A 13,138-nucleotide genomic window follows, 5' to 3' on the forward strand; every position below is an offset into this window, starting at 1 on the left:
CTGGGCCTCACTATAAAGGCCGAGTGTAAGACCCACGAACTGCCAACGAATGGATTCGCAACCTATTTGTCAACAAATCAGGTGAATCCAGCATGTCTATTCAAGAAGAAGATCAACTGCTGGAGATAGTAAATGACGGTGGGGACTACTCACATATCATGTCTTTTCCACTCGCAAGTTCGTTATTTCCAATGGAGGTGCGCATATTGGGAATCCCAGTTGAAAAAATCTTAACTTTTCAGAACGCCTTGAGCGCACCATGAGTCATGTGATAAGAACTGACCACGCAGCTTCATACTTTGGTTGGAATACACATTTCGCTAGACTAATTACTTCAGAAAAACACAGAATACCCAAACCCTGCAGTGCTTTGTAATTTTCTCCATAAATAAAACTTGTATCAGAGTTACAGCAATGTTTTGTCAGCTTGTCATCCTTTGAGATCCCCCCGATATGGGGTAAAATTGTGATAAAAGGGTTGGGGACCACTGCTTTATTGAACAAAAAATATTGATTTTATTTTATTTGAAATGTTTGCATTTATGAGAAAAAAAAGCTTTGTTGTGGATGAAACACTACCCAGTTACATGTTTGCATATGATGGATGTGAAATTGCCACTTGAGTGACTAAGTCATTGTTTTCAAACTGTTATATTTAAAGTATTTTTAAAGGTCCCGGGAAGTGCTTTAAAATATGCATTGTTATTGGATGTTTGACATAATCTCAACCGAAACACGATGAGAGGGTGTGACATAGAGTAGCTCCTCCCCTTTTTAAAAACAGCCAATAGTAGCTTGTTTTACCACAGCTCTGCCAGTGAGAGGGGTTGAGCTCAAGCGCATCAAGTGAAAAGCAAATGAGAAGCGCCTTGAAGAGGGTGGGGCACGTCAGACACTAGAGAGCATTTGATTGGTTATGATGTGATGAGAAACTGTAGTGTGAGGTGATGTGACACTAACATTTAAATATTTTTATTTTAATTTCAAGAGATCTTTAAAGTACTTTAAACTTACATGAAAAAATGTAGAAACGATTTTGGTAAAAACGTCATTTTTTTGTGGCAAGGTTGACATTTTTATGGACTTGCTCATTTGCTGTGACATGAGGACAGGTGTGTGTATAAAGACACATTTTATTAGCAGCCACTGAGAGTGAACTAGATTAAGGTAACAGATTGAGAGAAGGCAAAAATGTAGATGGTTAATACATGATTAATGTAACAGGGGAAGTGAACTTGGCCTCGGGTGTGAATATGGATGTGGCTGTGAGTCAGTAGGCCAACTGCTTACTGCCATAAACAGGATATGATGCATTGTGACATTAGTCAAAGCACTTGCACAGACTAGTCGATCAATTCTAGCACTAATTACAGCACTTGGTTTGTTTCGACCAGTCATGTGTCACATTACTTTAGATGCACTTCTTGTATGTTTAATGAGAAAATAATTTTTTTTGTTATGGTATAGTTTTTCAATTACTAATTTAAATGATTTATATTACACTCAAAAATGACGTTAGCTGTTTATTCAAACTACTTATTTTAAAATGAACTGAGCCAGCTTAATTCCTTCATGTTGTATCAACACAAATGGATTGTATGGAACCCAGCGTTTATTTACAGTGTAGATAACTACTGATCCTCAGAATAGCTGACTACTTTTCTGGGGAAAATGTGTAGAAATGATGTACACACAAAAAAACAATCTAGCTGGCTTTACTTTTTTAATTGAACCAAATAAACTTTTCTAGTCATCCCAACTAACATCAAACTGACTAAACATATCAAGTTAAGTTTTGTACAACTTAAAAAAGGGTTGGAACCTGATTAGCTTATTAAAATAAGTTAAAGCAACATAAAAAAATTCTTGACTTTTTGATTATTAAATGTGCACAGTATTTACAGCTGTCTACAAGCAAATCCAGAAGGAATGGTTTGGGGTTAAATCTTTTTTGAGAAAATAAATGACTTTAAATTATTTTGGAATAAGGCTGTAACATAAAATTTTTTGAAAAAACATGAAGCACTATGAATACTTTCCAGAAGCACTGTGTATATATATATATATATATATAAACAAATCTGGACCCGGAAACATTATTTCATATATACTTAACAAGCAAATTAAATCAATCAAACATCAGACTAAAGAAATTTATAAACTTTTTTTTATACAAGATTTAGATTAATATTTCAAATAACCGATGTTCTATTGTAAGTTTCTACAATGAAAAAAATATATACTGTATATACAGTCTATGCGATTTCTGGAGAAATTACTATGAAAAATTATTCTAGAGCACCAAATCAACATGTGACTGAATATGAACCAAACGACACAAGTAATGACTTCATAAAATTTAGCTTTTTTCACAGGAATAATTTACACTTGAATAGAAACTCTGAATAGAATAAAATAAATACAGCTTTGGTCGGAAGAGAAGACACTTCTTTCAAAAATATTAAAAACCTTCCTGACCCAAAACTTTTAATAAGTACTGTATAAACACTGCTGGTTTTATATATATATATATATATATATATATATATATATATATATATATATATATATATATATATATATATATATAAAACATACAGTTGAGTCAGAATTATTAGCCCCCCTGAATTATTAGCTCCCTCCTGTTTATTTTTGTCCCCAATTTCTGTTTAACAGAAAGAAGATTTTTTTCAACACATTTCTAAACTAAAATTTGGCAAATCATTGTTTAATGATGGGTTGTTCTGTAGACAATTGGAAAAAAAAATAGCTTAAGGCGGTTAATAATACTGACCCTAAAATCTTAAAAAAAATGTAAAACTGCTTTTATACTAGCCAAAATAAAACATATAAGACTTTTTGCAGAAGAAAAAATATTATAGGACATGCTGAGAAAATTTCCTTGGTCTGTTAAACATCATTTAAGAAACATTAAAAAATATAAAAATAAAAAATCCCAGGATGGTAAGAGCAGAGTGTGTGTAGAACTTTGTGAATGAGTTTCGTTTTTGAGGAAATCTGAAGTTCTGCCTGCACAGATTCTATGTGGGCCTGCATATGAGTCACCAGTCTAACAACTGCTGTAAACAGGAGGTGATGTTATATGACATTACACTAGCACAAAGTGCAAGCCAGAGAAAAATAATCTCACACACAAACAAGGACATGCGTACCATGAAGAAGGTCATTGTGCTTCCTCCTTGAATTGTCCCATACTGGATGTTGGTCTGATCGGCCAAGTCTTCAGCGGATTCGATCGGCACCTCCATCCTCTGAACCGTCAGAAAAGCGGCAAGGTTTGCAGTGTACGAGGAAATGATGATCAGCGTGAATGCCCACCTGTGCCATACACATACAGACATGTTATTGTTGAGAAATATTACAGCATGTACAGTTGAAGTCAGAATTATTAGCCCCCCTGATTTATTAGCCCAATTAATTTTTTTCTCCAATTTCTGTTTAACGGAGAGCAGATTTTTTCAACACATTTCTAATCCTAATAGTTTTAATAACTCATTTCTAATAATTTATTTTGTCTTTGCCATGTTGACAGTAAATAATATTTGACTATATAATTTTCAAGACACTTCTATGCAGCTTAAAGTGATATTTAAAGGCTTAACTACGTTAATTAGATTAACTAGGCAGGTTAGCGTAATTAGGCAAGTTATTGTATAATGATGGTTTGTTTTGTAGACTTTCGAAAAAGATTTAAGCGTAAAGGGGCTAATAATTTTGTCCTTAAAATGGTGTTTAAAAAATTAAAAACTGCTTTTATTCTAGCCTAAATAAAACAATTATGACTTTTTCCAGAATAAAAAATATTATCAGACATACTGTGAAAATGTTCTTAAACTGTTAAACATAATTTGTGAAATATTTTAAAAAGAAAAAAAAAGTAAAGGGGGGCTTATAATTCTGAATTCAACTGTAGATACTTTAGAGACAGATGTGTTAGGTCAGACTGGGGTGAGAAAATATGCCGACACATAAAACAACACTTCACACAAATAACCAAAGCTGTGAAGTCAAACAGATGAACCTGGTTTGATCAAATGCAAAATAGAAAACTATTAAAAATTCATTATTATGGATATAGTGTTTGTTAACACAAGGTATGATGACTGAATAAAAAAAATCAAATAAAAGAGACAAAAACAGCATACGTATACATCAGTTAGTCTAAGCACCAATTCATTAATTCATTTCCTTCGGCTTAGTCCCTGATTATCAGGGGTCGCCAACTATTCCACCATGTTTTTTTTGCTGCGGATACCCTTCCAACTGCAACCCAGTACTGGGAAACACCCATTTACACACATTATCTAAAGCTAGTTTATTCAATTCACCTGTAGCGAATGTGTTTGGACTTGTAGGGGAAACTAGAGCACCCAGATTAACCCACCCACACCAACACGGGGAGAAGATGCAAACTCAAACAGAAATGCCAACTGACCTGGCCAGGACTCGAACCAGCAATCTTCTTACTGTGAGGCAACAGTGCTAAACACTGAGCCACCGTGCCACCCCTAAGCACCAATTCTCACTATGAAATAGTGGATTATTATCTGCTGGTTATTAAGATATTGGTTGTATATTAGTATTTATAAAGTGCATATTCTGCTTATTCTACATCCCTAATCCTGTGTAATATCTTAACCTACTGTAACTAATTATTTAATAACTATTAATAAGCGCTATTAATAGTGATAATTTTATGTTATAATAAAGTGGGACCCCTGTTCGCAGACAGGTCACATCCAAAACAGCATAACTTGTCATAAATCTGTCATAAACATGATTGTCATGAGGACTAAATAATTGTGTCATGAATATTTTTCTTTCAGTGGAACAATATGTATTTGTCATTAAACATTGTGAGTGAGAATGACTCACTTTATTGAGTGTTAGGACTCCATCAGGATTTTATACCAGCATCATTAATATTTAGCGACATTTGATTACACTTAAATCACATCTGATTTGCACTTTTTAAGTTGATGTCAAAAAAAAAAATTAATGACATTATTTTAAAATTCATTCTTTCATTCATTTTCTTTCAGCTTAGTCCCTTATTTATTAGTAGTCGCCACAGTGGAATGAACCGCCAATTATTCCAGCATTTGTTTTTATGCAGCGGATGCCATTCCAGCCACAAGCCAGAACTGGGAAACACTCATAAACTCTTGCATTTACACACTCAAAACTTTTTTGGTTTTACCCAATTCACCTGTATCGCAAGACGATAAACGTTTTCAAGGTATCCGGCTTTTTGGAAAAGTCAGGGTTCTCAAACCGTCAAAATGTTCTGCTATACCGTTCCTAAGGTATGTGTAAGATTTTTTATTTAGATTTATTTGCCCTCGAACTTTAATTATATTGTTCAATTAAAATATTTTTGGTCAAATAAAAGATTTTTTCTAGAGTCATCCACCATAATTTTGGGGCTTAAAAGTATCAGTTTTGGCACCGGTACCGTTTTAAAAGTATCGATTTAGCACTGGTATCAAAATAACCCCAAACGATACCCAACCCTAGAGAAATATATACATTTTTAAAAGAAAGCATATTAGTGTGGACATAGCCTAATGACAGAATGACACTTAATGACAGTTGTCCATGCAATCATGTCTCACGATTATAAAGGTTTCATGACCTTTATAACTTAACTACGCCCACACGGAATCTGCGATTCCAAGACAAGATTTTTAGCTCATCATTGAGTCTGTGTTTTACTTGTGTAAATGTGTGTAAATTTAAATTTGTTCAGTTTTTAAATTAATTTCACTAATATCATGATATAATAATAGTAACATTAAGTGCAATATACTTTGTTAAGGGCGAGGCAGTGGCGCAGTAGGTACTGCTGTTGCCTCACAGCAAGAAGGTCGCTGGGTCGCTGGTTCGAACCTCGGCTCAGTTGGCGTTGGCGTGGAGTTTGCATGTTCTCCCTGCCTTCGCGTGGGTTTCCTCCGGGTGCTCCGGTTTCCCCCACAGTCCAAAGACATGTGGTACAGGTGAATTGGGGAAGCTAAATTGTGCGTAGTGTATGAGTGTGTGTGTGGATGTTTCCCAGAGGTGGGTTGCGGCTGGAAGGGCATCCGCTGCATAAAAACTTGCTGAATAAGTTGGCGGTTCATTCCGCTGTGGCGACCCCGGATTAATAAAGGGACTAAGCCGACAAGAAAATGAATGAATGAATGAATAGTTTGTTAAGTAATATTTTTTGTCTGTTTAACAAATGAGTGTATTTGCATTGTAAACATAATTTTTTTAACATTATTTTTAATTTCATATATTATTAATTTCATATAAGTTTTTAGTTACGATACTCCCAAAATTATTCCGCATAAATCCGCAGATATTTTTACAGAATTCTCCTTATAACCTATGAAGGTTTTCATATCTTATGAACACTTGAGTCAAGTAGTGATACTAACAAACCTATCATCTGCTTTTAAAACCTAATAACGGAATCTTCCCAATGCCAAACTTTTGAACGAAGGTGCTTATTAGCTTTGCTCCAAATGCTGATTAACGTTGACTAAGGATTTTCAGTAGGACGTTTGAGAGCCCTTCAAACACAAGCATGTGAATCACGTCCAGATGAAGGAAGTCTTCAGAAGCCTTCAGCGAAAGAGCTTTCAAGAGAGCTGAAAACTTTTCTCAAGAGGCCGCCCTCCAAAAAAACGCACAAACACACAGATTAGTTGCATGTCATTTAGTAAAAGCTCTTTATCAAAAATTAAAGTAGACCAATTGCAGACATGCGTCCCCCAGAGCATCCCGGAGACAGCGAGCAGATAGACGAGCGCTTTTCTGGGTCACCCCTGTGTGGGATTAAAGTTGCATCTATTGTGCTTATTCACACCGCAGATGATTAAACGCTCAGCTTCCGCCGCATGCTCAGATCAAATCATTTCAATTCCACTGTTGCTCTTCCTGAAAGTGTCTGACTCAAATGACCCTAACAGCAAGACGCAGGACACAAATTGAAAAGATGGAAGCGAAGACGGCTTGACTTGATAACAAACACTGCACAATAAAGGAAGACAGAAAGAAGCTTCGTGAGATGAGGTGAGAGACTAATCTGAAAATACACTGATGCTGTGCGTCTGTACACAAAACAAACATGCCCGAACATCATCAACACACTTTACACTTGCAATAAATGTGAAGAGACTGTTAATGGTCCTGTTAATGGTCTCTTTGGACAGAACAGATTTTCGACGCATGTTGAATTGAAATCATGCATCCCCATGTGTGAAAATCTGCTCTGCGGAAGATTTGCACAGAGAATAGGTCCAACCTAAAATGTCCAACCTGTTTTCATCTTCATCATCCTGCTAATGTAGATGTTGGACTGAAGCAGCTGATATTCATTTACAATGAGGAAGGGCAGAGGAACTACTGAGAGATTTCAGCTGCTGTCTGAGCTTTTCCTGCCTCTCTACATCCTTCCTTTCTTCATGTGTTCAATACTTTTTCCTGTGTCATTTCATTTTATTCTGCATAACTTTTATGCAAACTAACTAGAATTGTTCTCTTTTCATATACTGTATGGATTTCTTTGGTTGTTTCCAAGTCAACAGTCCTTTAGAAATAGCACCTTTAAAAAAATGTTTTCTGAGAAAAATGGTGTTGTGTTCAATACTTATTTCCCCTCCTGTAATTTACTTTGCTTATCATTATTTTAAAACTTGTGTGTATTTATTGCAAAGGAAAAAAGAGACAATTTAAAAAATGTCAAGTGTTCAAGTATTGTGTTAACACTATAAAAAGTAAAGAGAAACAATACAGAGTTGAAAGCTGCTAAAATCCAATCTTAACTACTAGAGCAGTGGTTCTCAAACTGTGGTACGTGTACCACCAGTGGTAACAGGCTTCCTTCTAGTGGTATGTGGAGAAATGAAATATGTCATGTACATGCTACACACATGCAAAAATGATGTTATAATATGCCATATATGACATATAGCCTATATTTCTGAGGTTATCTGCCACGTTTTTTTAACTGTGCAGAGGTGTAGCTGTATTACTGGGCCTACTACGCTATTGTATTTCAATACTGCTCATTTTGGTGGTACTTGGAGAGACAATTTTTTTCTAAGGTGGTACTTGATGAAAAAAGTTTGAGAACCACTGAACTAGAGATTCGTCTAATTTGAACTCCCTCTGTGTTATCTTAGGAGTATTGTAATATTATAGATTTCATTTCATATTTTTAAGTTGCTCTTATTTACAGTTATTTTTTCATCCTATTAATATACTTTTAATGTTCCAAATTGCGTTTCATATAATACATAGTTTTTTTTTAAATAAATAAATACACAAACAAATAAATATATGCTTCATTTGTAAAATATTTTTGGAATTTAGAAGGCATTTAAAGCTGAAAAACAAACACTTTATTTCCTTTCTTTTCCTTTCTTTCTATATACATACATACTTAAAAAAATGAATTTTATATTTAAATATATAAATATATTTTTATTAATATTGCATTTCTATTGATGTATTAATATATATATATATATATATATATATATATATATATATATACAAACACACACACACACACACACACACACACACACACATATACAAACACACACACACACACACACACACACACACACACATATATATATACATATATATATATATATATATATATATATATATATATATATATATATATATATATATATACACACATACACACACATCAACACATCAATAGAAATGCAATATTAATAAAAATATTTTTATATTTTTATTTTTTATTATTATTGATATTATTTACTATTTTAGAATTTATTAAAACTTTTTTGCTCTATTAAATATTTTAAGGCATTTTTCCTGAAAATGTTTGAATTTTTTTTAAATCAATAAGTACTTTATATTGATGGGGTCTTTCGGATGAGACGTCAAAGCGAGGACCCGACTCTCCGTGGTCATTAATAATCCCAGGATGTCCTTCGAAAAAGAGTAGGGGTATAACCCCGGCATCCTGACCAAATTTGGCCACTGGCCTCTGTCCATCATGGCCTCCTAACCATTCCCATATCATAATTGGCTTCATCACTCTGTCTCCTTTCCATCAATCAGCTGGTGTGTGGTGTGAAGTCTGGCGCAATATGGCCGCCATCCCGTTATCCAGGTGGATGCTGCACATAGGTGGTGAATGAGGAGATTCCCCCTATGTGTAAAGCGCTTTGAGTGCCCAGAAAAGTGCTATATAAATGTAAGGAATTATTATTATTATTATTATCACTTTAGTAAAATTACAATACTTTATTACAACAACCAAAAAGTCTCCTTAACACTTTGTTATTATCAACAATACTGTCCCCCAGGCTGTTTGCAGGTCAGGTTTGCAGAAGCAGCTGGTGCAGATACTGATATTGCACTTGTTGTGAAGGCCTGTCTTTAACACTCGCAGATAAGCACCTCATAAAAGGTGTGAAAGATCGTCACACTTACCAGACGCCACTGACGCAGCGTGTGGACAGAGCCCGTGGCATGATCTCTGAGCCCTGCTGCATGAAGCCACCAATCGGGAACCACAGGCTATTCCCCAGCGTGTACTGATTCTCCAGCAGGTCCCTGCGCTCCCGCCAACACGGGAATGGGTTGTACCACTCATAAGGACTCAGCCTGATAGCAGACGCCAAACACACAAACAAATAAAAAACAGAGTACTGTTATCTCAAGAGGAACGCTGGATTGTGAATATTATGATATTGAAAATAGATGTGTGTGCGTTGGGAGTCAGCGTGGTACCTGGCGGCGAGGAAAAGCACACAGCTAACAGCCAGATAGGCTAAAAGCATAAAGAGCCAGACAGCCGGCGAAAAGGGATCCAAGAAGGAGAAATAACCTGGCTTTCTGCCCTATAGAAAGCACATCAACAATTCAAACAACGCTTTTACCAGTCCTACAGAGCAGAGGATCTCAGAACAGATGAAAGCTTTTGCTCATACAATTTCGTGTTTGTTATTGTGGTGTTTTTTAAATGAAGGGGTTCGGTAAAAGTTTAGCTTCTGATGCTGACAAAACAGTGTACGCAATTGTTCGCGCATCTATGCATTATGTATAAGGCAGGTGCTTTTATCCTTGCAATATATTCATCGGATCAAATGATGCTTTTCAAGGAGCTGAAGCTTTTTACACGTGCAACCATGTTTGATTTTACTATAGGAATGCAAGATCTGTGTGTAAGGTGAATATGTTTTAAAGGGGACCTATAATGCCACCTTTTTGTAAGATGTAAAATAAGTCTCTGATGTTCCTAGAGTTTGTGTGTGTAATTTCGGCTCAAAAAACACCACAAATAATGCTTTATAACTCTTTCAAACTGACCCTTTTAGGCTTTGACCTGTATTGTGTCGTTTTGCTGACTCTCTGAATTTAAATGAGATTGTGCTCTTTTTAAAAGAGGGCGGAGCTACAAATGCATATGTGTCAGCATAGTGACAGATTCAAAAACAAGATTAACGTTCTATGCTAACGAGAGAGAGATTGTCACTAATGGCTGGGGCTTTCCCTCTATGATGACACGTACAAGGGGAGGCTTTAATCCTAATTGTGTCATTTTGGTGACTGTCGCTTTAAGTTCAAGTTAGATTGTGTTCTTTTTAAAATAGGGTGGAGTTACAAATGCCTATGTGTCAGCATAGTGGCAGATTCAAAAACAAGACTAACATTCTACGCTAATGACTATCACTAATGGGCGGGCTTTCCCTCTCTGGTGAGACGTACAAAGTGAGGCTTTATTCCTAATTGTGTCGTTTTGGTGACTGTCGCTTTAAATTCAAATGAGATTGTGTTCATTTTAAAATAGGGTGGAGTTACAAATGCCTATGTGTCAGCATAGTGGCAGATTCAAAAACAAGACTAACATTCTACCCTAATGACTATCACTAATGGGCGGGCTTTCCCTCTCTGATGACACGTACAAAGGGAGGCTTTAATCCTAATTGTGTCATTTTGGTGACTGTTGCTTTAAATTCAAATGAGATTGTGCTCTTTTTAAAAGAGGGCGGAGCTACAAATGCATATGTGTCAACATAGTGACAGATTCAAAAACAAGATTGACGTTCTATGCTAATGAGGGAGAGATCGTCACTAATGGGCGGGGCTTTTCCTCTATGATGACACGTACAAAGGGAGGCTTTAATCCTAATTGTGTCATTTTGGTGACTGTCGCTTTAAATTCAAATGAGATTGTGTTCATTTTAAAATAGGGTGGAGTTACAAATGCCTATGTGTCAGCATAGTGGCAGATTCAAAAACAAGACTAACATTCTACCCTAATGACTATCACTAATGGGCGGGCTTTCCCTCTCTGATGACACGTACAAAGGGAGGCTTTAATCCTAATTGTGTCATTTTGGTGACTGTTGCTTTAAATTCAAATGAGATTGTGCTCTTTTTAAAAGAGGGCGGAGCTACAAATGCATATGTGTCAACATAGTGACAGATTCAAAAACAAGATTGACGTTCTATGCTTACGAGGGAGAGATTGTCACTAATGGGCGGGCTTTCCCTCTCTGATGACACGTACAAAGGGAGGCTTTAATCCTAATTGTGTCGTTTTGGTGACTGTCGCTTTAAATTCAAATGAGATTGTGCTCTTTTTAAAAAGCGGGCGGAGCTACAAATGCCTTGTGTCAGCATAGTGGCAGATTCAAATACAAGAATAACGTTCTATGCCAATGAGGGAGAGATCATAACTAATGGGCGGGGCTTTCTCCCTCTGATGACACGTACAAAGTTAGGCTTTAATCTTAATTGTGCTGTTTTGGTGACTGTCGCTTTAAATGCAAATGAGATTGTGCTCTGTTCAAAAGAGGGCAGAGCTACAAATGCACATGTTTTAGCAAAGTGGCAGATTTAAAAACAAGACTAATGTTTTATGCTAATGAAGGAAAGATCATCACTAATGGGCGGGGCTTTCCCACACTGATGACATATACAAAGGGAGGCTTTGATCCTAGTTGTGGCGTTTTGATGACTGCCGCTTTAAATGCAAATGAGATTGTGCTCTTTTTGAAATATCTATGTTCAGTATATACAGTTGAAGTCAGAATTATTAGCCCCCCTTTGATTTTTTTTTCCTTTTTTTAATATTTCCCAAATGATGTTTAACAGAGCAAGGAAATTTTCACAGTATGTCTGATAATATTTTGTCTTCTGGAGAAAGTCTTATTTGTTTTATTTCGGCTAGAATAAAAGCAGTTTTTACATTTTTAAACACCATTTTAAGGTCAATATGATTAGCCCCTTTAAGCTATATTTTTTCGAAAGTCTACAGAACAAACCATCGTTATACAATAACTTGCCTAATTACCCTAACCTGCCTAGTTAACCTAATTAACCCAATTAAGCCTTTAAATGTCACTTTAGGCTGTAAAGAAGTGTCTTGAAAAATATCTAGTCAAATATTATTTACTATCATCATGGCAAAGATCAAATAAATCAGTTATTAGAAATGAGTTTTTAAAACTATTATGTTAAGAAATGTGTGGAAAAAATCTTCTCTGCGGAAAAATAAATAGAGGGCTAATAATTCAGGGGGGCTAATAATTCTGACTTCAACTGTATCTGTGCATACCAATGTTACAAATATATCTTACTATGTGGACGCGGTACAGGATACTGATGCCAAGGTTCATAAAGGGTTTAGAGAAATCGATGACTTTCTCCCTCTCTGATGTGATCGTAAATCCAGCCACTGCCAGATCTGCTTTCTGCAACAAACAAAGACAAAAGAGAGACAATTAGCAATACCAGATAGATTTAGTGAAGTCAGTCATTTTGGAGGCTGATACAACATTTTCTGTAGCCACTACAGTACTGCAGAGTTATTTATCACCCATTGTCTGATAACAGTGGGTTTATTAAGATAAACTGCAATAGCACATAAATTGCCTCAGATGTGCACAACAGCTACAAAACAAGGTCAAAATATTTTGGGGATTTTTCATTAGCTTTAGCTTTAGATTTTATTTCGTTTTCGTTTTTATCGAATTTTTGTTTGAGTTAGTTAAATTTGAGTTAGTTTCTATTTGAGTTAGTTAAAAGAAATTTAGATGCAGATTTACTAGACTTTTTTGGGGTTTGAAATTGTTTA

At 35.6% G+C, this 13,138-nt stretch overlaps 1 protein-coding gene across 6 annotated transcripts in view; it reads right to left on the reverse strand.

The window, feature by feature from the left end:
- si:ch211-264f5.8 overlaps window positions 1-13,138 on the reverse strand; it is a 198,348-nt gene that overhangs the window by 23,479 nt on the left and 161,731 nt on the right. For all 6 annotated transcript variants that reach the window (XM_087295325.1, XM_087295323.1, XM_087295324.1 and 3 more), the window contains 4 exons: window positions 12,642-12,755; window positions 9,787-9,896; window positions 9,487-9,660; window positions 3,174-3,339 (listed from right to left, as the gene is read on the reverse strand). In XM_087295325.1, the coding sequence (XP_087151451.1) occupies window positions 3,174-3,339; window positions 9,487-9,660; window positions 9,787-9,896; window positions 12,642-12,755 (564 nt within the window). The remainder of the gene's footprint in view (window positions 1-3,173; window positions 3,340-9,486; window positions 9,661-9,786; window positions 9,897-12,641; window positions 12,756-13,138) is intronic.

This window comes from Danio rerio, chromosome 19 (assembly GCF_052040795.2).
Source record: "Danio rerio strain M-AB ecotype USA chromosome 19, GRCz13ab, whole genome shotgun sequence".
Taxonomy (NCBI): Eukaryota; Metazoa; Chordata; class Actinopteri; order Cypriniformes; family Danionidae; genus Danio; species Danio rerio.